The 24,372-nt window shown below is 50.2% G+C and overlaps 1 protein-coding gene across 1 annotated transcript; it reads left to right on the top strand.

Annotated features, from left to right (window-relative positions):
* Positions 1-706: 706 nt before the first annotated feature.
* LOC117870437 (myogenesis-regulating glycosidase-like) lies at positions 707-24,367 on the top strand (the record flags this gene model as incomplete). Its single annotated transcript, XM_034757588.1, has 2 exons — positions 707-789; positions 22,195-24,367. A coding segment is annotated over exon 2 (1,989 nt), but the record flags the coding sequence as incomplete, so codon positions are not given.
* Between the last annotated feature and the right edge of the window lie 5 nt (positions 24,368-24,372).

Here is a 24,372-nt window from a genome sequence, read left to right as displayed (position 1 = left end):
TCCCTTCGCCGTGAGCAGTAGAGGGCTTATGACACACAGCTGAGCAAGCTCTGACACCCTCCTACATAACGGCAGTGTACCCCACTGCCCCCCCCCCACTCCCCAGCGCTATAATCAGTTTGCCCCGGATTATTTCACTTGCCTAGCTGCGAGTGGGCTGGGACCCCCGGGCTGCCTGATAAGTCTGGGCTTCGGGCAGCTTCACTCCTCAGTGGGCTGTGGCCAGCCTGCCAAGGGGAGAGAGGAGGCGGGGAGGGGGGCTCCTGCCCCATCCCCAGGGGGGGCGCTGGGCTGGCTGAGACAGGGCTGCCCGGGGGAGGGGGGGCAAGTGGGGCAATTTGCCCAGGCCCCCCACGAGAATACAGTATTCTATAGTCTTGCAACTTTTGTTTACGGAAGGGGCCCCCAAAATTGCTTTGCCCCAGGCCCCCTGAATCCTCTGGGCAGCCCTGGGCTGGGACGCTCCGGCTCTGGGACGTGGCGGCAGGGACCGTGCCCAGCCCCGGGCGCAGCGCAGCGCACGCTGCAGCCCGGCCGCTTCCCAGGGCGCAGGACCAAGCGCCCCAAGGCGCACCGCCCTCGCCGGCTCCCCCCGCCCGGCCCCTCCAATCCGGGCCTGCAAACTACATCTCCCAGCATCCCGCTGGCCCCACAGTGCCTCTCCTCCCCCCGCCCCCCCCCCACACACCTGAAGAGCCAATGAGGAACCAGGCACCGCAGCCCCAAATGCCAGGCGGCGCTTCCTGCCCCAGTGACACCGGGGCGCGTTGGGGACGGTGCTGCGCTGCGGTGAGTTTTTGGGCGTGGAGGGTCCTGGGGTGGAGGGGGGAGGCTGTGGGATCCAGGGCGCTCGCCTCTCCTAGGTCCCCTCCCTTGGCCAAATGGGGCTGGGGAAAGGGGGAAACCCCAGCCCCATAAACAAGCGTCCCCCCCCCCCGCGCGGCGGGCGTGGGGGCCACCTGCCCGGCCAGGCTGCGAGCCCCCATCCCTGGCTGGGACAAGCCGCCTGTCGCCTGCAGAGAGCCAGGCTGCAGGAGCTCAAGGACTAATCAGCCCGGGGTCTGTGCCATCTCCCCTCTGCAGGATCTGCCCCCCTGTCTCTCCATTTCCAGTGGGACTAGGGTGTACTGCCCACCCCGCTGCCTTGTGACACTTTTCTGGGGCTTGCTGATATCAAGGCGCCCTGTCTTGCTGCGTGCGTCTGTGGCGCTGGAGACCTCTGCCTGCAGCCGCCTCCCCTCCAGAAATCATTGCAAAATCGCCTAAATCCTGCCATTGCTCTGTAGGACTCGGGCGGGGAGTTCTGGTGCACACTCCGTCTGCGTTGTCAGCACTCTGCCGGCTGACCGGCAGCGCCGTTAAGTTTCCTGGCTCGACCCCCATGCACTAGAAGAAGCTGTTGACTCTCTGGTTAATAGGTAATGCACTTTACTTCTTCCCGGGCGGGTTTTGAATGCTGAGCCTGGGGAGTTAAGGAAGATTGGCTCCTTCACAATAGTGTTTTTTAAAGAGGGGATCCAAAAAATCATATGGAAAACGGTGCTTCGTAGGGCTGAGCCCTGAAATAGCGTCAACTCTGGGGCTGGATTGGAGTTTACAGCTCAAACTTAACAGGCTGAGTTGAAAGATCCTGGGATGTGGGGACAATGGGATCCATCAGCTAATTTAGTAACGTTATTAATGGGGGAGGGGGGTAGCACTCATGTCATCTGTCTTTTATACAGGACTCTAGAATGAATGGCTTTTGGGCTCAGGGCCCTTGTCTGGACCGGTGCCTTGAGAGTTTAATGACTGTAATAACTTTTGATGGGTGGGATGGATGCGCTACAGGGAAACCTCTAATCCCTCAAGCCAAGCTGCCTCTTCCAGATGTACCTCGCTTGTTACTAACCAGCTGTCATGTTAGGACTATAATTACTAAATAAGTGGCTATAAAACACACACATCGGTGGAAGGAGAGCAGAAACCCAGTTCACTGCCCTGCAGTATACTTCATCTGGAGTTGAGAGTGTTAGCGGGATCTCGTTTGTTACTAGCTTTGCAATGTTAGGGAACCCTTAATGGACCATTGAAAATACTAATGCCTGTGAGTTGCACTTGGCTACCATAGAGATGGGAGCATTAAAGATATCTGGATAGTTGTGAGGTCCTGTACGAAATAGCAACCTTGGTGTATAATCCTTCTGAGCTGCTAAATGCTGGCGCTGTGCTAATTTTCCATGCAACTATGACTGATAGCTAATCTTCTTTGGACCATAAACTCCTGAGGTCAGGGAATGTGCCCCCATCTGTTTAGGCAGAGCAGTGTGGCCTCGCAGCACTATATATACATGTTTTGCAATGGCAACATTCGCTGGCAGTGTGATTATGCAACAGTGAATGTTTGGCCTCAGAGTAGCTCGCTTGGAGCTAATCACCTTGTCTGCAGGTGTACCTGCTCCCTGGAGCCATGGAAGCTGGCGCTCTTTATGAGACACGAGAATCTTTTTTTTTTTTTTTTTTCCCTTTCCAATTTATTCTTCAGTTTTAAGGCTGCCTTTTTGTGCCATCTCGGCTCACGACCCAGCTCACAAGCCAGGAGGCAGGTAGATGCCAACCCAGGTCTCTAGATGGGCAGGAATAAGGGGACGGTATTCCTCATATCCATCCCAACTCCTTTATATGAGCAAGCTGCAGACCTGCCTGCTGAACTCTCTGGTGTCCCAGTGAGGATTTTAACCAGTCCTCAGCCTCTCGACTGGAAGCGGTGGTGCTGTGGCCATCGGGCCTTAAGCTCTTTGGGTGCGATTCATCATTCTTTGAAGCTGGAACCTTCCTGGACTTCTTGGAGACTCAGGGGCAGAGAGCAAGACAGTAGAATTAAATGTGGAAGACTCTGCTTAGGAACCCCGAACCAGACACAGCATCACTCCCCTTCCCTCCCATGACCAGTTAGAATGCCGGTGATGCTGCTTCCTTCTACACCAACGCCCAGAGCTGTAAGGGCAAGAACGGGCCATCCCCTAGTCCTGGGCGACAGCTGTGCCTCCTGGAGAAAGGCTGGCCTGGAAGTTTGGGGTCTTTCCCTAACCTTTGTGCCAGGCTCCTATTAGAACTGGCAACACCAGGCCTGCGGGTCTGGGAACGTCGCAAGTTGAGGAACCAGGTTGGAAGAGCTGAAGGGCAAAACTCTGCCGTCTCCAAAGCAGAACCGGGCTGGGGCAAGCCAGGAGATGCTATGCCAGGAGGGGTTATGCCTAGGGAAGGCAATAGTGAGCGTGCTGGGAAACTGCTTCATCCCCAGAAAAACCATGCCCTCATCCTGCTTCCCCAGCTCCTGCCCAGTACGGCTCCCATACTGTTATGCAGTGGTGGGGCCGTAGGTACATCCCTGGCAAGGCGCGCCCCTCCAGAAGCGTTGGCTGGACCATATCCTGCCGCTCAGGTGTAGCTTCTGCCTGTGTGATGGCCCTGGAGAAGGGGAGAGGGAAGGGCTGCCTGCTCCACCTAGTACCGGCCTGGCCATAACTTGCCCCTAAAGCCATGACTCACCTAGCAAAGTCTTGCCAATATAGCTACCCCGGTATACAGTGCACGGCAACAATAAAAATCTGAAGACCGATATACTGACACCAGCAAACCTTCCCAGTGGAGACACCGCTTATACTGGCAAACGTGCTTTTGCTGGTATCGCTTATTTCACTCCGGGAACCAGGATAACCTATCTTTTTGGCCAGTATAACTGCTGCGACACTAGGACTGTTGCTGGAATAGGGGTGTGACTTTTTGGCAACATTTCTGTCAGCCATTACTATGCTGGCAAGCTTCCAGTGTAACCCTGGCATCCGCGTCAAAGGTTTATCTGGGACGATCGTTCTCGAGAACATGCGGTGCTCGATTTGATGGCAAATTGGCAATAACGAAAGAGGCCATTAGGAGGCAATGAGAGGAGATTGCAATCGTATGGTAATGGTTTTTTGCCCTTTGGCAGAGGCTTAAAGCAGTGGCTCGCAAACTTTTTTACTGGTGACCCCTTTCACGTAGCAAGTCTCTGAGTACGACCCCCCTTATAAATTAAAAACACTTTTTATATATTTAACAGCATTATAAATGCTGGAGGCAAAGCAGGGTTGGGGTGGAGGCTGACAGCTCACGACCCCCCCATGTAGTAACCTTGTGACCCCCTGAGGGGTCCCGAACCCCTGGCTTAAAGGGACACAGTCGGGGCCTTATAAAACCTGATCATCAATAGAAATGCTTCTGTTGAGAGTCTCAAAAAAAAAAAAAAAAAAAGGGTATATGGGAGGCAGGAGGGAAAATAACATTTCCCTGCGTTCTCTGCAGTTCCCTGCTAAGGGAAACTCACTAGCAACTGGCCTAAAAATAGGTAAATCTGACCATTTACACCCAATTTTTGTACTTCGCTCATTCTTGGTCAATGGCAGTACCCAAGCATTCAAAAATGATGAGATTTGCTTGTCTTATTACACTTAAATGTCATCATAGTTTGGGCTGTTTTTCTTTCTGGTTTGAGCCTCTTGGAGTCCGGTTTTCAAGTTTTGCTCCGCAACCAGGAGGGCTAGAACTAACTAGGTCAGTGAAATTTGAAATTCTCAAATCGCATCTCTGCAGGAGGTAGGGGCGTAAGAAAAACCATGAGACTCCTGATAAAATGCTGGGAGTTGGCAACAACACGGCCCACGGCATTTATTGGAGAAAAGCATAATCTGTCTTTGAAACTCGGTTTTAATAACTCTGAGTGCTGTTAGGAACTCAAATAAGGAAGTCATATATTATATATACATTTACACCTGACAATTTCCCTTCAAGTTCTGCCCTTGCAGAGTTGACTCCTTACATAACTGATCAAGTGTCTGGGCATGACTGTAATGTAAAAGGACATTGCAAACTTGATCAACTCATATAATAGCCTGTACAGAGGTGCAAGATTAGACTATAAAGTTCATATTCATTCCTATGATATGGGTGGACTTTTTGGTGGTTGTATGGAGAGAACTCTGCCGAGTTTCAATATGTAGTCTGTGCAGATCTATTAGCGTGCCAGCAGAGACGTGGAAGGACAGGGCGTTTGGATGGGCCTCTATAGGACATGGCTGCTGGCTTCCGTGTCTTTATTTAGCACTGAGTACGTTGTCCCTGTTTAGTAACTGGCCGACACCATGGCAAGTGCTTATTTCCCATACACCCAAAGCTGCCACGAGCTCCTTATTGCCAACTTCTAGAGCTCAAAAAAAATCAGGAGTTGGGCTCCCAAAATCGTAAAATTTTTAAAAACACTTCTCTTGAGTTGCCTTCTGATTTTTGAGCCTTTGGGGGCTTCCCCCTCCCCCCCGCATGTTTTTCTTCAAACCCATGAGAGCTAGATTTGTTTGTTGTTGTGTTTTTTCTTTTTTTTTTAATGAAACCTGAGATTCTCACATAACCACATGACTGCGGGAGCTGGGGCTTTACCAAAAACACCCAATACCGCAAGAGCTGGCAACGCATGCTGTCATTTAGATTCTCATGATGTACGGGAAAGGAGAAGAGAATAAATCAAGTCTTCATGGGAGTGCATGAGCCGTGTGACCTTCCGGAACATGCTGTGTCAGCTTTGCCTTGCAAAATGGCAGCTTGTCTCCAAGAAGCTGTCTGTCTGAAGAAACTTAAAGGTGCAGTACCCTGAAAATAAGCTAATGTCACAATAGGCCGATGCAAAGGAACCTGTCTCTCCTCTCTTCCCAATACGTGTTCTCTGCTGGTACTGGTATCCGCTATAGTCTTGCTTGGGATTCTGCCAGTACATAGCAGTTGAGCACACCCGCTTAATCGGTGATCAGAAAGATGAGACGCTGCCCAGCCCTGTGAAGTGGAATCTTAGCCGGGCTTATTTTTAAACTGGTTTAAAATATGCAGACCTAGAAATGTGGAGACAGGGTCACCACTAGGCCCAGCAACTTACAGGGAGGTTTTTAAAGGGTGGGTACCAAGCTGCGTGGCTCAAGCTACAGTTTCATGGGGAGAGTGAGATGTTGCCAGGACCCTTGTGGCCAAAATAGCAGGTGGAGGCGGCTAGCGCAGCCTGGATCCTGGTACTGCTGTGCAAGGGGAGTCCAGCGTGCATGCAGGAGGCGAGGTGAGGCTATGCCAGAAAGGCTGGGGCAATCTGTATGGGGCTGTGGGCTCTGGCATGGAAGCGCCATCTGGAAAGGAGGCGTTTCTGTAGAATGCACGAAGCAGCCGCTACTTGGCTGTCGCCCGGAAACCAGCATAACCACATCAGAACCACTCTCACCAGAAAATTGCTGACTCCCCTGCGGCTGCACATAGGTGCAACCACACTGACTGTGGGGAGGGAGTGCCTGCCTCCTGCACCTGCTTCCTGGGAGATGCCAACAGGTGCTCTATTGGCAAAAGGAGCCATGACTTCTTCCTTTCCTCCAGCAGCTGAAAAGCTCTCTTCTAAGGCACCAAGCCACCAATGAGCTAATTTGTCTGGCTTCGTGACTTTGGCAGCTGTAGACCCTGGGAGGGAGATACCATTGCACGAAAGAGAGAGATTCTGGAGGGTACTGGACCTCCGGTACTGGACCCTTCTCCCCCACAACGTTCCCGCTGGATAGGGAGTCTTGGTCAGCTGATAAACCAGGGCCTAACCTGGTGTGAATATAATCAGGATTGTTGCAGGTAACTTGGCAAGGCTCTGTGCTGATCAGTCTGTGAAGTTGTACTAGACGGTGCTTGTGGGAAATCAAAAGGTCCAAGTGTGATTCACTGGCTTGGTCCAAACGATTACGTCTCCCTCTAGTGGCTGGCCCCAGTTTGATAGTTATTCACAGTTAACGAGCTCGAGTTTACCTCAAGTGGCTGTGGCTCTTAGCTTTGAGGCTGAGGTCCTCCCGTCGTCCCTGATAACCGTTGTGATCCTAGCAGAGGTGAGCACGTGTGCAATCGAGAAGATCGGAATAATAGCTTACCGACTTAGGGTCCTTTTGGCGCTTGCAAATCTGTGCTTCAGCTCCCAGGCGACATGTCTCATGCATCGAATGCAGCAGATTATCTCATCACTTAAGGTGAAATTCACAAGGCTTACGTTTTGAGCGCTTAAGTGGTGCAGACTTTTCTGGGCTGGTCCTCTGCATTGGGATCATTTAACCTGACTTAACTGGCATGAGCTTTTACTGTTTCAAACTTCTGGACTTTTGAGAGCTGGCAGTAAACTCTGTGGAGTTCACTTGTTGTTGAAGCTTTGTGTAGCTTTAGTGAAACTATTGCTACATAGTCCTGGGATGGAATTCTTGCTTGCCTCACTGGTGGGTTGTGTAAAAAAAAAAAAAAAAAAAAAAAGTTCTTTCTGTACAGAAGAGATCTCTGTCTCCTGAGCAGTTTCGACCTGATTTATTCTACCTTGCTGATAAAGACAAATTGCATGTTTGAAATTTCTCTTTAAAATGACCTAATTATAAAACTACTGTGAAACTAGTACTGCTTCTGTGGTTATTCTGGTTCCTATTAATCAAAGAAGTATCAATTTTTCTGTCCTGTGAAAAAATCTTGAGATTTCTGAATTATTTTTTTGTCCCAAGTACGGATGAAAAGCCAAAACTTTTCACAAAACAAAATTAGCAAAACTTGATTTCAGTTTGAGCAAAACATTTTTGTTTGAATAAATTCAAAATGTTTCATTTTGATTTCAACCCTTCTTTAAAAAAGTGTGTAAGTACATTTGAAACAAAACTCAAATCTTTGTCTGAAAGTGGAAAAATCAGATGACACTTTTTAAAAAAAAAATTGAAAAAAGTTTCACATTAAATTTTATCAAATACAATTTTGCAAAATACGTTGGCATTTTCCAAAGAAAACTATTCTGATTAAAAATTTCCAACGAGCTGTAGGTCGATCCCACTTCAGGCAGAAGAAATCTAGTCCAGGTCTTACCTGTGACCACAGGGCCGGCTCTACTGTTTTTGCCACCCCAAGCAGCGCGCCGAATTGCCACCGCGGGCAGCTGAACATAGAAGCTGTCGCCGAATTGCCGCCGCCGTGGAAACACACGTGCCGCCCTAACGGCACACAGACTGCCCCCGCTGTCTACGGCGGCAATTCGGCGCGCTGTTTGGGGTGGCAAAAACACACGGACTGCTGCCCCTTGCAGATTGCAGCCCCAAGCACCTGCTTGGAAGGCTGGTGCCTGGAGCCGGCCCTGGGTGACCAGTAGATACAAAGTGTTGGCTAAGGCTAAGATCAGACAAATATAAAGCACGTCTTTGATCTGTGACAGAAATACATCAGTCAGGAAGGCTTTGTGTAGTTTTTCTTCTGTGTTTGTTTTGTTTTGATCCAGTCAAAAATAAATGGGTGTTATGCTATCGTTGGAGACTAAACTAAACTCTGTGGCCGTATCAAAGCAAACTGTGATGGCACATAAACTGCGTCCCAGTAGACAGGATCTGACTTGTTTGCAAAAGTCTGTTCTTGTTTTCTTCCATACACAGAGCAATGCTATACTTGGTCTAAATGGCTCTTTCGAGAATAAGGAAACAAGGCTACTTCTGGGAAGATTATGTTCTTTTTAAATCTTCCCAGAGAGAGAGGGCACCCCACAGTGTTCAAGACTCTTTAGTAGGTCACGGGTGGGGAGGAAATGGCATTTGTGTTGCTGTTTGTGGCATTCCAAAATAATGTTAGAAGCACCCGCTGCTTGGATGCAAAGGCCAGAATTCTCAAAAATAGGAGGCTAACTCCAGGCTTCCTAATGCGTGGGAGCTACTGGGCACTCGTCACTCTTAGAAAATCAGGATATGAGCATCTCCGTTCAAGGAACTAGACAAAAGGTTACAAATGCCAGGATGCAGAGAGACTCTTGCAATGTTAAAACACGTGTTCTCCAAAACAGAGGATTGTTGTATAGGGTGGGCTCCGCAAAAGCCCTCAGCGTTGGTCTTACTCTGCTCCCAGTGACGTTGATGGTAAGGCAGTGCTCCCTATGCTTGGCCACTTTCATAGTGCCATCTGTGTAGATTTCAAACTCCTCCTCCGGAGGTAGTGTAAGTTTTTGACCTAACAAACACTGCTGCCATCGGGTTTGTGTGGCCAAATCTCCCTGCATTGCATTAGGCACGTTCCCTTCGGAGTGCTACTCCATGTGTGCTTTAAGTTTGTTTTGCAGGTGCCCACATCTGGCGACAGCAAATTTAGTGTGCAGGTAATTTGGAAAATGCTGTGTAAATGCTTATGACAAATGTCTTCACCCCGGCTACCACTATTGTCCTCTCTAGTAGGTTAGAAGTGAACTGAAATATAAAGTAAGTTGCCCAGACCTGTACTGTTTTGAAAACCAGGCAAGACTGAGTTTAAACTCATCCCACCTCTTCCCCAAAAAACTTCCTGGTCACAAGACACACTGTGTAAAGCACATGAGCTCTCGGGCTTTGGTAGTTACATTCATGCTCTATTGCCGACATTTGTTGCGAGTATCCCAAGGATCTATTAACATGAGAGCTGGGTTAATAGCGTGAACCCACATGGATCAACCAAGGGTTGTGGTGGATTCTCTATCACTGACCATTTTTAAATCAACGCTGGATGTTTTTTCTAAAAGATCTGCTCTAGGGATTATTTGGGGGCAGTTCTCTGGCCTGTGTGATACAGGAAGTCAGATTAGATAATCACGATGGTCCCTTCTGGCCTTGGAATCTATTAAATCCATGCCTAAGGCCTGCAAAGAGAATTACCTCTTGCATCTGTCTTGAGTGTAACGTTTTCTTATTGTTACCACCTTCTCCCACAGTGACTGGCCAGCCAACTGGAGTTAAAAGCAGCGCCACACTTGGGTTAAGGGTTTGTGTGTGTGGATGGTGTGGCAGATACGGCAATATCCTGGATAAACCTTACTGAATTCAGTTTAAGTATCTTAGGAGTTCATTGTATTTAAAAATGCAAATGTTTATATGTTACCGGGGGATTGTATGTAATTAATTTAAGGGGAAGACAGGACTAAGGTAAACCCTGGGAAGTGTAATGAGCTTCAAAGGACTCTTAAAATAACAAGCCAGACAAGACTGAACTTTCAGTTGAGTGGCTATCCTAGGAAATACTTAGGAAAAGGAGAATGCAAATTACCCACTGTGACACTCTGTACCTCAGAATGGCACCCTGTAACCCCCACATTCATCATTTCTATATTGTGATATTTCATAAGCATGTCATGTGAGATATCATATGAAAGGCCATGATCTGCTGAAACCCATTGTTCTGTCCAAATATGTATATCATTAGTGCGTATGAAGTTGAGATTTTGCTGTATGATTGTTTCTGAAATATGCTGTAAGTTTGCTGGTTACATACAAAAGACCCGACCCAGGAGGGTGCTCCATGACTATTCATCAGCAGGGGGGTCATAATCAAGGGATTTACAATTCAATGACAGCTGCCCGAGTCCACACAACGAGCCTTTACTTGATCACTGTAACTCAAAGTTCACAGGGACATGTCTGGGCAAGTGTCTCTTAGAAACATGGATTGAGGGTATAAAAGAAGGAACAGTTGCAGCATGTCTTTGCCTTTCTCCTCCCCCACCTATGCTGGAAGCAACTGGAATGCCAAAAAGATGAAGGTCATTTGAGGAGACTGGCCCAGGCTTAAGGGGAAACCTGTGTATTAAGAACTGTTTTAAGAACAGTTCACCGGCCACAGGCCGTGTTGGAGTGATCTTTGGTATGCTCATTATAAGGCGTGAAGCTTCTATTATCATTTTTAATGAGTTTTCTCAGTAACGCTTTCACTTTAAGAATAAATGTACTTGCTTAGAAAGAGCTGTGTGGTAACTTATAACTCTGGCAATCACACTGTTCTCTTACGAGGAGAAAAGTACAGCAGGCCTGCTTAGGCAAGCTGATTGTGCTGGGGAATTCACAGTGCAGACAAGGAACTGTGCAGCCTAGAAATACCATGATTGATATATGCAGGTCTCCACGTAAGAGAGGTGAGAGCTGGGGAGCCAGAAGCCTGAGAGTGGGTGTCCTGGCTGGACCCTGAAGGGGGAATACAGGTGCAGTGACCCTGAATTGTGACAGATGGAACTAGAGTTAACTCTGCAGTGAAGACAGGTCATAGTTAAGGCTACATTTTAGTCTCGGGTATTTTTAATAAAAGTCATGGACAGGCAGGGGTGAAAGTGAGCCGGTACCGGCCTGTATGCCGCCCACATTAAAGTGCTGCCGCCGCAGAGCCCCAGGCCTTTTTAAATCACCGCCAGAGCCCCAGGCAGCGGGGGCTAGGCAGCACGGATGGGTTGGCTGGAGGAGGCTGACCCCCAGCTCCGCCCCTTCCACCCAAGGGCCTGCCCCTTCCTTCTGAGGCCCCGCCCTTTCTGGGGGCCAGAGCTGGCTCCCATATCCATAGGTGCTGACTCCATGGGTGCTCCGGGGCTGGAGCACCCACTGGCAGCTCCCCACCCCAGCTCACCTCTGCCTCCGCTCCGCTTCCTCCCCTGACCGGGCCGCCGCGTCCTGATTCTCCCCCCTCCCTCCCAGCACTTGCACCGCGAAACGGCTGTTTTGCGCGGCAAGCCTGCGAGGGAGGGGGAGGAGGAGGAATGCAGCACACTTGGGGAAGAGGCGGGGCCAGGGTGGAGATTTTGGGAGGGATTCAGTAGTGGTGGTGGGGAGGCAGGGAGGGGGCTGGGGGGGAGGGGCGCGAGTTTTTGTTGGCACCTGTGCCCATACCGGTAAGAGTTTACTACTTTCATTCCTGTGGACAGGTCATGGGCAGTAAACAAAAATTCACAGCCCATGACCTATCCATGACTTTTACTATATATCCCTAACTAAAACTTGGGCCAGGGGGCCGCAGGTGCTCTGGGGGGGTAGTCCGGGGACACCACCGGTGCTGGGGGTGTGGCCCAGGGGAGCCAGGCAGCGGTGCCACGTGGCCTGGGACCAGTGCTGGTGCTGGGGCAGGGTGGGGGCAGGCAGCGGCGCAAGCCCCAGGGCCCCTGCTGGTGCTGGGGGAGGGAGGCTGGACAGAGGCGCGCGGCTCGGGACCCCTGCTGGTGCTGGAGGGGGAGAGGGGGCTGAGAGGCTCCCTACCTGGCTCCGACCGGCAAGTCTCGCTAGGGGGAGGGGCGACTGGGGGGATCCGCACGTTGCTCCTGCTACAAATGCCGGCTCCGCAGCTCCCATTGGCTGGGAACCAATAGGAGCTTCGGGGGCGGCGCCTGCAGACGTGGGCAAGCCCCTTGGCCCCTCCGCCTAGGAGCTGCAAGGACATGCCGGTGGGAGCCCCCCACCGATGTAAGCACCACTCCTGCACCCCAACACCCTGCCCCAGCCCTGAGCACCCTTTCAAACCCAAACTGCTGCTAGCCTAGGGGCTACAGAAGTCACTCAATCCGTGACTTCCGTGAGAGACACGCAGCCTTAGTCATAATTTGTGGGAGGCTTATGAGACACTTTAAAGTCATTAGATTTGGATAAAAAGTCACACACACACACACACACACACACACAGAGCCCAGGGCGGGAGAATGGTTGTTTTTGCTGATGAGTGCTAGTGACCCTACCAAAGGCTTTTCCCAATGGGCAAAAGCCCATCTATGCTGCTCATGGCTCTGTTCCAGCCAGTTATGTTCTATTCAACAGCAGCCAAGTGAGGGTTATTATAATCTCATTTTGAGGCATGGATATGCCAAGATCCGAGCAGCTTTCACTTGGCCGCCAGCTTGCTTGGCTCAGCTAGGAGGGGTAGGACTAGAAAGCGCAAAGCAAGAACAGGAGAGGGAGCAGAGAGGACAAGAGAACCTTAGAAGGCAGCACAAGAATGGCACGAGACAAGCGCACCAGGAAAAAGAGGCCCCTTTGAAACAGAGCAGCCAACTGTTTACGTGCCTCATGGTCAAGCATCTGCCTATATATTTCTCTCCCTCCCTGTGTCCCTCTATCCCTTTGCAAATCTCACCTGAGAAGTTCTTTCTGTGACCATTAGAGTTAATCAAAATGTTTTCCAACAAAGAGGAGTTTGGGTGGGTGGGAGGTTTTGTTTTGTTTTGTTTTTTATTATAATTTTTTTTTTTAAGTTTTGTAATTAACAAAATTGGAAGTTTTCACAAGATTTCAGTTTTTGTTAAAACATTTTTTGAAGAAAATCCAAAGGGGTGAGTTTGTTTAGTTTTGGTCAGAAAAATCCAACATTCCCCATCTCACTTCACCCCCGCGGGGGTGGGGGAATGTAAAGTCAGAGAATGTTCTTTGCTTCCCTGACCCGGGAATAACGTTTTTCAATTGAAAACTTCAGAAAAGATGCACTTATTTTTTTGGACGTTACTTGTGAAATATACTTTCCCCTTTCCACCAGCTCTACTGAATAAATGGTGTTTGGAAGGATTTCTGGAGGGGTAAAGAATTTGTGTGCAGTACTCGCTGCATGCTAGCCTACAGAACTGTATTTCTATTACTGTTTCTCTCAACAACTTCTCCCATGCCCTGATTCTCTACTAACCTGCCCTTCGTGGGCGGCGTGTTTGAGAGGCCAGGGAAGGCTAAGCCTCCCCGAAAAAGGCCGGCCATGCAGGGGGGAAGGGGGGCAGATGCGGCGCCGGTCACCCCTCCAGAGGCATCCTGGCCCACCGCTGCCTTTGGAGCACCGGAAGTGAAGCTCCATAGAAGTGGAGCGGGGGGCCACCAATGCCCGGACCATGGCGTTGCCCGCACTTTGCTCCGCCCCTTCCCGAGGTCCCAGCGTCGCTCCACCTCTTCCCGGCCCTGCTCCACCTCTTCCCCTGAGGCCTCCCCCGCCTACCTGCCCTCTGCCCTGCCCCACCCCTGCTCAGCCTTCCCCCCCCCCCAAGGCCCTGCCACTCACTCCTCTCTGCCTCCCCTACCTACCCCGTCATGGCAGCCCCCCCGTTCCAGGAAGGAAGTGGAGAGGAGCGAGCAGCGGGCGGGGAGCCTCGGAGGAGGGGGCAGAGAAGGGGCGGGGCGAAGGGAAAAGGTGCAAACAGGAGACAGACTGAGTCCAAACCAAAAGCCCCCCTGATACCTCAAGGACTGTGTTAATATCATGCCTGGTAAACAAGAAAAGTGGAACCAGAACGTAACCAAAATTGGTGTGTTGGAAACTAGGCCTAACAGGCGGACAAAATCATGAGGGGATGGGCTATTCCACCCATCACTCTTTTTGTGGGTCCTTTAAAGAAAGAGACTTTAGAGGAGAAAAATTAGCAAGTTTCAGCATCATGGCTGCCACCCCCACCATCTCCCCAGACCTTCTTTGTCCTAATCCTGAGAGATTCCCTGACCAGACCGAGCCAGAGCGAGGGACCCAGACATCATCGCCACCTCTACTGGCTTCATCTGAATCCTAAACACCACCTGGGCTGAAATGGGATCAAACTGTAACAGCAACACCAGCCCATCTCAACTAACTTATTTTTCCCCAACAAGGACAAGTTATGGCAATCTCTGATACATCTGAGAGTCTGTCAAACAAGGTGGTGGTTTTTTGGGTTTTTTTGCTCCCTTCTAAAAAAACTCCCCCCAACTAACGGGAAGAGAAGTTGTTAAAATGAAAGCCTCATTTAATGCCTTACATTTCAAAGGCTTTCGTTGTTTGTCCTTCTTTTCTTTATTTTTAATACAAGGTTAAAAGGATGTTTCCTGGTGTGTTTGCCATGGTGCTAAGCAGGCAGAGATCTCTGTGTACCAAACCTTGTTTGACACTGTCTAATGTTGCACAGTGACTGGGTTATGTTACCACTTATTCTATCTAAATGAATACAACAGCTCTAACATCTTTGATGTTTACCGCAGGCTTTTGAAATTCAGCAGGGTTTTGCCCTTGTGAGTCTATTGCATAGCATCCCACCTGCTTTTCCTTAGCTCCAATGCCTACAGGGAGTTCTGCCTCCAATGTAGATGCTCAGAGCTCTCGTATTCTGAGTCAAGAGGTTCCAGCCTGACCCTATGGTTTTGCTTCCAAGGTGAGCCCCAGCTCAGTTGAACAAGTAGGCCCCAAGTTCCAGGGATAAAATCCTGGGCCCATTGAAATCAGCAGGACCTTTGCCCTTAACTTTGGTAGGGACAAAATTTCATCCCAGTAATGTCGTGCTTGTGATAACTTGGATTGAGTGCATCTACGTGGATTTTCACAGCTCACCGTGCTCTGGTCTGTGGGCGTCCCATATAGATAGGCAATGAGGAATTCCTTCAGTCGTCATCATCATCATCAGTTCTGGCTTTCATTATTAACACCTTCACAGCCAGCCTGAAGAGAATTGCACTTCATCAATTTGGTCCTCATGTGTTTGAGGGGAGAAGTGTTGCCTAATGGCTAGAGGAAGTGCCTGTGAGCCCAGACCCCGAGTTTTATTTCCCACTCTGCCACTGACCTGCTGTGTGACTTTGGACAAGTCATTTCCCTTTCTCGTGCCTCAGTTTCCCCATCTCTAAAATGGGATGAACACAAACGTATCCATCTTCAAGGGAGGTAGAGACTGCAAAATGGTCAGATGACTTATCTGAGAAAACAGAACACAGCTGCAGTCTGCAAGGACAGCCCTTAAGGAAATAGCATTTCCAACAAGAAATGAAAGAGTGAATGAAGAACTACTGAGCCTGGAGTTCTAACTAGTTCTATGCTCCTGGGCTGATCCCAGCCCTCCCAAGCAGAGGGTTTATAGCCTATCCTGCACTGAGCTCAAGTTAAACCCTTGGGCACTAGAGACCAGGTAGTGGCCGGTCTGAGGCTGAATTTGTGTTTATAGAGTTCGGAGATGCTCAGAAGATTTTAAAACCGCAAAAGCTGCAGGAGACAGTGTCACAATAGATTTTTATCTCTTTCCATGGCACGCCTCCCTGCAGTTATCTAAGCCCCTCATAATTATTAATGGATTATGTGAGGTAGGAAAATTTTAGCTGTTTTCAGAAGGGAAACTGAGGCCCAGGGGAGCTTAAATGACTTGTCCAAGGTCACCCAGGTAGCCAGTTCAACCCGCCTAGCCTGGTTCTGTCCACTATGCTATCCTCCCTCCCACGCAGCCCTTTCATTCTGTGTATGTCCCATTTCCCCCTCCTTATGGGCTGTGATCCCATCTCCCTGTAACATTAGCAATGCAGTCACGTAGGCACTGCCAGCTCATGGAAAACAATAAGAACACTACTGCACAGAGATGCTGTGAGTCAGCAGCGACTGAGAGCTGAGAAGCAGCAAGAGGGAAATTGAACGATTCAGGAACTGGAGGGAACCTGAGGCTTGAGAGAAAGGGAAGGGATAGGACTGCTATTCGGAGACAGAATGAAGGGAAAAACACCTGTGAAATCTGGACTGCACAAATCTCTTCACCCCTCAGTCAGAGGCCTTTAGCTTTCTAGCCTTTCAGTTGCTTTAAATAATGGGATTGTTGTGGAATTAAGGGGTGATTAGCCCACGTGAGCGATAGGTTTAATTAAGTGAGCTGTACAGCAGCCAAATTCCACAGAGCCCTGGGTTCCCTCGTTCCAGGGCTCGAGGATGATGGTAAGTGGAAAGCGGCTTTGCATCATCAGGTGGTGGCACTTCAGTCTCTGCAGTTTAACCCCTGAATTGCTTATTCTGCAGGTAGTCAGGATGGGATCCTGTTCGCTACAGCATTGCACACCTGATTAGGACCCCACTCCTAGTGGGTCCTGGTCATTGTAGGCTGGGCCTTAGGAGAGTAACCTAGGGATTTCTCTGCTCCCTCTGAAGCAGCAAAATTGCAGTGCAGAATTTATGTTCCCCGCAGAATTTTATTTTTTCCCCTGCAGAATTTGTGATCTCCCACTGTTAATCCCATGCAAGGCGGGGCTTGGGCTGTCAGCCCCACACATGGCAGCCCGAGCCGGGGGGCTGACAGCGGGAGCCCCACCGTGCATGGGGCTGACAGCCCAAGCCCCAGTTGCGCAGCAGAATTTTAAAATATTCTGCGCAAAAAAAATAATTTTGGGGGCATAGAATTCCCCCGGGAGTAAACTTGCTATTTCTTCCTGCTGGAGTGTTGGGGCCAAGGATTACAGAGTGGCTTTTAGCATCAGAAGTTAGCTGCGTGTGTGCTGTTGTTCATGTCAGCTCAAGGGCATGCAGGGTGCTTTACAGGAGTACTTTTTTTCTATGCAATGATAAGAATTCTGTCCGGAAGAGAATATTGTCCTAGGCCCTAATCCTGCAGGCAGGCAGGAAGTTGCATACACGCGTAGTCCGATGAAGTCAATGCTAGAGAGTTAAAAACATGTTTGCAAAGTCAGAGCACTAACAAACAGAGATGGAATGCGGGTGAAGTCTGAGATAAGAGATCACGGAGTTAGATATTCACGTTTCACCATAAGTCCTGTTGGTTCTAGTTTTAAGACAGAAAACTTTGGTTTTCCAACAAGTGTTCTAGCAAAGGCTTGTGTGTTGTGAGCAGAGGCTGAGGTGATTAGCAAGGGAATGATAGTTGAAAAGAGGGAGAAGATTTTTAGCAAGGCCTTGAACAAAAGCAAAGATTTCTGGTATTTTGATTGATGAGGGAACTCAATGCCTAGGTTGCGGCATGGAAAGTGAGACATGAGTCTTTATTAACCAATAGAATTGGTTGTTTTATTTGTTTAAGCAAAACTGAAATTCTGTATTTTGATANCCTGAAAAAGTCAAAACCTGATCTATTAAACTGATTGTAAAAATCAGTAGTGGCTTGGTCACCACCTGGTACCTCTCCCCCATCTCCTTCCCAGAGTATTGCTTCCTCTCATGCTTTAATCTATGCACAGTAGTATAAAATGCTAGCCTCATTTGGTGTGATATCAAAACTGATCATAGTGAAGACTTCACAGCAGTGGATTTCATGGAGCTTCTGGCACGTCTTCCCCTTTTTTAGGGTAATGGTTTTGTGTGTTGTTGTAGGTTGATTTGTTTCGGGGTGTTTTTGTTGTTGAATAGGGTTTATTGAATAGAAGGGGTAGGGATCAGTGTTGCAGTTTCATTCAGTGGTGGAAAAACTGTTTCAAAGAGGAAGATTTTGCAGAGTTTCCTAGAGATGGTCAGACCCTGAATTCACCTGATCTCCTCTGGAAGTTGATTCTACAGCTGGTTCCCTGGGCTAATCCCCATCCTCTTAACTGTAACCCTTATGGGGTATGTCAGGCTATAATTAAGGCTTCGAATCTTTCACGGAGGTCACGGATTCTGTGACTTTCCAGCACCGCCGTGATTTCTGTAGCGGCGGGTGCGGCTGACCCCAGGACTGCCCAAGCAGCTGGGGCGGCCCTGGGGCCAGCCACACCCGCCGCTGCTCCAGCGGCCCCAAGCAACTGGTCCCGGGCACTGCCCCGGAGCAGCGGTCCGGGAGCAGCAGCGATGCCCCAGGCCACCCCCGCCCAGAGGAGCGGTGGTGGGGCCACGGGCTGCCCCTCCCCCCAGGAGCAGCAGCGGCAGGATCCTAGGCATTCCCCCTCCTCCAGGAGCAGCAGCAGCCAGTGGAGCACCGCCCCAGTCCCATCAGCAGGTCAGATTTAGTTAGGGGTATTTTGAATAAAAGTCACAGACAGGTCACGGGCCGTGACTTTTTGGTTATTGACCGTGACCTGTCCGTGACTTCTACTAAAAATACCCATGACTAAATCGTAGCCTTAGCTATAATGCAGAGGAATACCACAAAGCGTTCCTTTCTTCTCTCTCTGAACAAGGAGCTTTGTTAGAATAAGGAGCACAGAGGAGAGACAAGGTGGGTGAGGAAATACCTTTTATTGAACCAACTTCTGTAACCCGTAAGGGTTACAGTTACGAGGTTGGGGATTAGCTAACTTCCAACAAAAGTGCTCACTCGTGAAATGGGTAGTCCCTTGTTGTCCTATGACTACGGGGGTGTTAACTGGCCACTTCACCTAGAATGATCCCTTGCATCTGCTAACCTACCTGTTCGACCTTGTATGTGGCTGTGACGCTGAGTGCCTTTCCCAGACCTGAGGAAGAGCGCTGTGTAACTCGACAGCTTGTCTCTTTCCAGAAATTGGTCCAATAAAAGATATCACCTCACCCACCTTGTCTCTCTAATATCCTGGGACTCTCTAATATCCAACATGGCTACGACACCGCACACAATGCGGGACACAGTGTTAGCACAAGGTTATCCTTCCGCTGTTTCACTGTGTAGAGCTTCTGCCTAGAATCTTGCCACATCCTCCCTGGCTTCCTGATACGGCTTTAATACATATCCTGGTAGTGCATGCAGAATTCTTGCTTTCAATTGCAGTATTGTCACTAGGGCTTGTAATCATTGCTGTCCCTCCGTAGGCGTTGAAGGCATGCAGCTTGTAACAAAGGGGCTCCCATTATTTCCACAAGCAAGCACTTTGAAACAAGGGGAAAAGAAATTATTTCCCCTTATTCTTAAATAATCAACCCAAGAATCTGCATTTGCTCTTTGTGTATGGGCAACATAACCACCCCATGAGAGCAGCAAATCCATATCCTCCAGTTAAGGCCCATTCGAAACCTTTCTAGTAGGCAGCAGTGTTTGCTGCAGAAGACCTGGCATCTCTCTCTTTGCTTGAATGAGACACTGGCTCGCACAGCGTGCCATGCAGCAGCTGTGAGCGATGGGCTATTAGAGTGACAAGGTGTCAGTAGGATTTGTCACATTAGAGGACCACAGTCCCAGTTCAAATGATGGCTAAACAGCTAATATAAAGTCTCAGACTTGTGCAATTGGTGTCATAAAAATGCTACTCACAAAGCAGCTGCAAATAAAAGCAACCGATCCAGCCAGGGGGCCACCCTGTCTGGAAACAGAACCCTTTACTCTAAATCATTCATACTAAGGCAGTACCTAGGAATCCTAATCAAGCAGCAGGGCTCCAGAGTGCTAAGTCTTGTACAGATACGTAACCGACAGCAGCAGTCCACGCCCCACAGAACTTAAGCGGCATTAGACAGAATGCAAGAGGTGGGTGAGAGGGAATCGGCCAACGCTTGAGTTAGCACAATTTGTCAGCTGCCAGTCCAGCCACGCTGTGCAGTGTGAGTGGTGTTTCACTGTGAGGCTGTTCTCACGCGAGCTAGATTAACTCTACAGTTGTTAATTGAGTGAAGATAACTTGAGTTAACTCTGTGGCGACGACTTAGACCAGGGGTGGGCAAACTTTTTTTGGCCTGAGGGCCACATCAGGGTTGCAAAACTGTATGGAGGGCCGGGTAGGGAAGGCTGTGCCTCCCCAAACAGCCTGGCCCCTGCCCCCTATCCGCCCCCTCCCACTTCCCGCCCCCTGACTACCCCCCTCAGAATCCCCGACCCATCCAACCCCCCCTGCTCCTCGTCCCCTGACTGCCCCATCCTGGAACCCAACCCCCTATTCAACCCTCCCTGCTCCCTGTCCCCTGACTGCCCCACCCCTATCCACACCCTTGCCCCCTGACAGGCCCCCCGGGACTCCCACGCCTATCCAACCCCTCCATTCCCCATCCCCTGACTGCCCCCCCAAACCTCCACCCCATCCAACCGCCCCCTGCTTCCTGTCCCCTAACTGCCCCTGGCCACCACCTGCCCCTTATCCAACCCCCCCCCCTCCCATGCCGCTCAGAGTGGCAGAAGCTCGCAGCCCCACCACCCGGCCGGAGCCACCTGTGCTGCCCACGCAGCGGCGTTGCTGCAGGGGGATGGGACAGCAGGGGAGGGGCCAGGCAGGATGGTCTCGCAAGCCGGATGTGGCCTGCGGGCCGTAGTTTGCCCACCTCTGACTTAGACATAGATAAAATTAAGTTTGGTTGCTTGGAGATCATCACCTGGTTACTCTTCTGTGGCTATTAATTAGCACTCCCCAATAAAGGTGTGTGAGGCTTTTCAGTTTAGCCTCTAGTCTTAGGCAAGCTAATGCCTTAATCCAGACTTTTAAAACTAGAAAGGCCTAGTGCCGTGTTTCTCTGATTACCATCTTCCCTTCAACACACATGCAGTCTGGCTACCGCTAAATGAAAATCGGAATTTCTGTTTCACGGGAAATTCTGGCGTTTCAACATTTGTTTTAATCCCAAACTGGATGGAATCATTGAATGAAAAAAAATTGATATTTCAATGCAAAGTTATGAATCAAAAATCTTTGATAATGTTTTTGGTAAATGTTTTGACAGTCCCGAATCGAAATATTGATGTGGACTGTTAAACAGAATGGAAATGCTTCTTTTTGAGTCAGTTTGACATGAAAACTGCATCTGCCTTTGGCAGTGTCCCCAACTGTTTTACCTCATGTCCCCCCAGGGCCGGGAAGTGTGGTCACGATTGGGGCTGGGGCCACAGCTGGGAGCAGGGTCAGGGCCGGGAGCCAAGACTGGGGCTGGAGTCGCAGCCAAGCCGGGAACCTGAGGTTGAGACCTAGGCCGGCCGCCGCTGGGGGCGGGGCTGGGAGCAGGAGTGGAGCTGGGGCCGCAGCTGGAAGGAAGCTGAGGCCAAGCCGGTAGCCAGGGCCACAGCCAGGTGCGGACCCGCAGCTGGGCCGGCAGCCGGGGCTGGGCCAGGGGGCAGGGCTGGGGACAGGGCTGGGGGCAGAGCCATAGCCAGGAGTTGGGGTCGGAGCAGAGCTGGGGACAGAGCCGGGCTGGGTGGCGCTCCCTCCCTGCCCCCCGTGGGGGCTGGCCCAGACCCCGCCATCACCCCCCCACACCCAAACATTCCTCCGCACCCCCACAGTTTGGGGACCATTGCTGTAGCCAGTAGGAGCAGAAGCAGCCAACGCAAGGACCTTGGGACATTCAGCACATTTTCTAAAGTTTTGACGGGACTTCCTCTGCCCTGTGCTGATTGGCTGTTTGCTCATCCTTTCTGCTCTCACACCTCTACTTCACTCCACATCTACCCTCTTACCCTCTTCTCCCCAGCCCTGTCCCCCTTTCCCTTCAGTGTCCCCTCTCCATGCCCTTTGCTTTCCACTTAGCTGATCCCCCTCCTAACTAAACACATACACACATTCGCACACTCACTTTCTCTCTGTGGCACTAACATGCCATTTGCTTCCATCACATTGTTCACTCTGCCTGGAGGGTTCTACTCCTTCGCCACCCTGTCTCCCTTGTCTGTTTAGATTGTTAGCTCTTCAGGACAGGGGCTGCCTGCTACTCCATTTGTACAGCGCCTGGCGTAAACGGGCCCCATTATTGCTTAGTCTCTATGTTCTACTGTAATATATTTGACTTAGAGAATGCTTATATGTATTTTTCCCCCTTTTCTTTCAGACACCACTGTTCAGGAGTTGAAGGGATCTGGAGAAGAAATGACAGCTCCATACACCAGTGTTCCTTTCCTTTATTGGAGAGCCTGACAAGAACGCTGCCAAAAGTAACTAACTGTTTTTGGCTTTGTGTAAAATCAGCCGTCTTGTTGTTGTTTAGGAGTGAGTGCTTCAGAAACAATAGCATCATGTACACATTCCTGCCTGAAAGCTTCAACCCGGTGAAGCCGAAGCCGTCCAAGGAGCTGAAGCCAATGATTGGTGCAGTACTTGTCGGGCTCATCTTGTTCATTTCAGCTGTGGTGGCTTGGTGCTACTACATGGCGTCTCTCAGGAAGGCAGAGCGGCTAAAGACGGAATTAATGGACCTGAGGAAGGATGGGTTCATCATCAAAAACCACAACGGGGAGGTGGTTTTCAGACTGGCCTTCCAGTCGGGCACCCTCGACCTGGAGTCCTGCTCGAAAGAAGGGGAAATTTTAACCTGCACCAGGTCGGACAGAGGGAAGCTGAATTTCTTCATTCAGACGGTCAAGCCCAAGGACACGGTGATGTGCTACCGCGTCCGCTGGGAGGAGTTTGTGGTGGACACGGTGGTCGAGCACACCATGTTTTGGGAAGACGCTCACTGGTACGGGGGCTGTGAAATGAGCGTCCAGCACTGGCCAATCAGACTCCCAGGGTACCAGGAGCCCATGCCCTTTGTGACGAGCGACGTGTATTCCTTCAGGGGCAGCTTTGGAGGCATCTTGGAAAGGTACTGGCTGTCCTCGAAAGCGGCGGCTATAAAGATCAACGACTCGGTGCCCTTCCACCTGGGGTTTAACGCCAATGAACGGTCACTCTTCTTTCAAGCCAGGTATAAGGATTCTCCCTACAAACCTCCCCTTGGGCAGCAGCCTTTCCCAGAGCTGAGCTACCGTGTCTGCGTTGGCTCGGATGTGACCTCCATTCACAAATACATGGTGCGCAGGTACTTTAACAAGCCTTCTAAGATCCCATCAGAAAACGCCTTCCGGTACCCCATCTGGTCTACATGGGCTCTGTACAAAAATGATATTGACCAGGATAAGCTGTTGCGTTTTGCAGAAAAGATTAAAAAGTACCGGTTTAATTGCAGCCATATTGAAATCGACGACACCTACACACAGACTTATGGCGACTTTGACTTTGATCCGGTAAAGTTCCCTAATGTGACAGAAATGTTCAAAACACTGAAAAAAGAAGGATTTAAAGTTAACCTGTGGACACATACCTTTATAAACTACGATTCCGGCAGTGTTGGAGTGGGGATAGAGCGGCAGCTCTTTATCAAGGAGCCGACGGGGAAACTGCCCGCGATGGTGAAGTGGTGGAACGGCATTGGCGCCATATTGGATTTTACCAATCCCACAGCCAGGGAGTGGTTTCAGAGCCACCTGAAACAACTGCGGTCGAAGTACGGCATAGCGTCCTTTAAATTTGACGCTGGTGAGGTAAGCTACCTTCCAAAGCAGTTCAGCACCTTCAGGCCCTTGTCGGATCCCAGCATCTGGTCCAGACGGTACACGGAAATGGCCATTCCGTTCTACGAGCTCGCCGAAGTCAGGGTCGGCTACCAGTCCCAAAACATCTCCTGCTTCTTCCGCATCATCGACCGCGACTCAGTTTGGGGATATGAGCTTGGCCTCAAGTCCCTGATCCCTACCGTGCTCACCATTAGCATGCTGGGATACCCTTTCATTTCAGCTGACATGATTGGTGGGAATATTTTCCCCAACAAGACAGAAGGTGCTGTTGAAATCCCAGACCAGGAGCTGTACATCCGCTGGCTGGAGCTGTCAGCCTTCATGCCCTCCATGCAGTTCTCCATACCCCCCTGGCTCTATGACAAGGAAGTGATTGAGATTGCACAGAAGTTCACAGAGCTGCATGAGTCCCTGGTTGCCCCTCTCCTGTTGGAGTTGGCTGGAGAGGTCACCAATACGGGAGACCCCATCATACGGCCCATCTGGTGGATTTCTCCCAGTGATGAATTCGCTCACAAGATCGACTCCCAGTTCCTCATTGGGGACACTCTCATGGTGGCCCCTGTCCTGGAGCTGGGCAAGCAAGAGCGAGATGTGTACCTCCCGGCCGGCAAATGGCGCAGTTACAAAGGGGAGCTGTTTGAGAAGACCCCAGTCCTGTTAACAGACTATCC

Source organism: Trachemys scripta, unplaced genomic scaffold (assembly GCF_013100865.1).
Source record: "Trachemys scripta elegans isolate TJP31775 unplaced genomic scaffold, CAS_Tse_1.0 scaffold_28, whole genome shotgun sequence".
NCBI classification, from domain to species: Eukaryota; Metazoa; Chordata; order Testudines; family Emydidae; genus Trachemys; species Trachemys scripta.
This window is presented reverse-complemented; position numbering and strand designations above follow the sequence as displayed.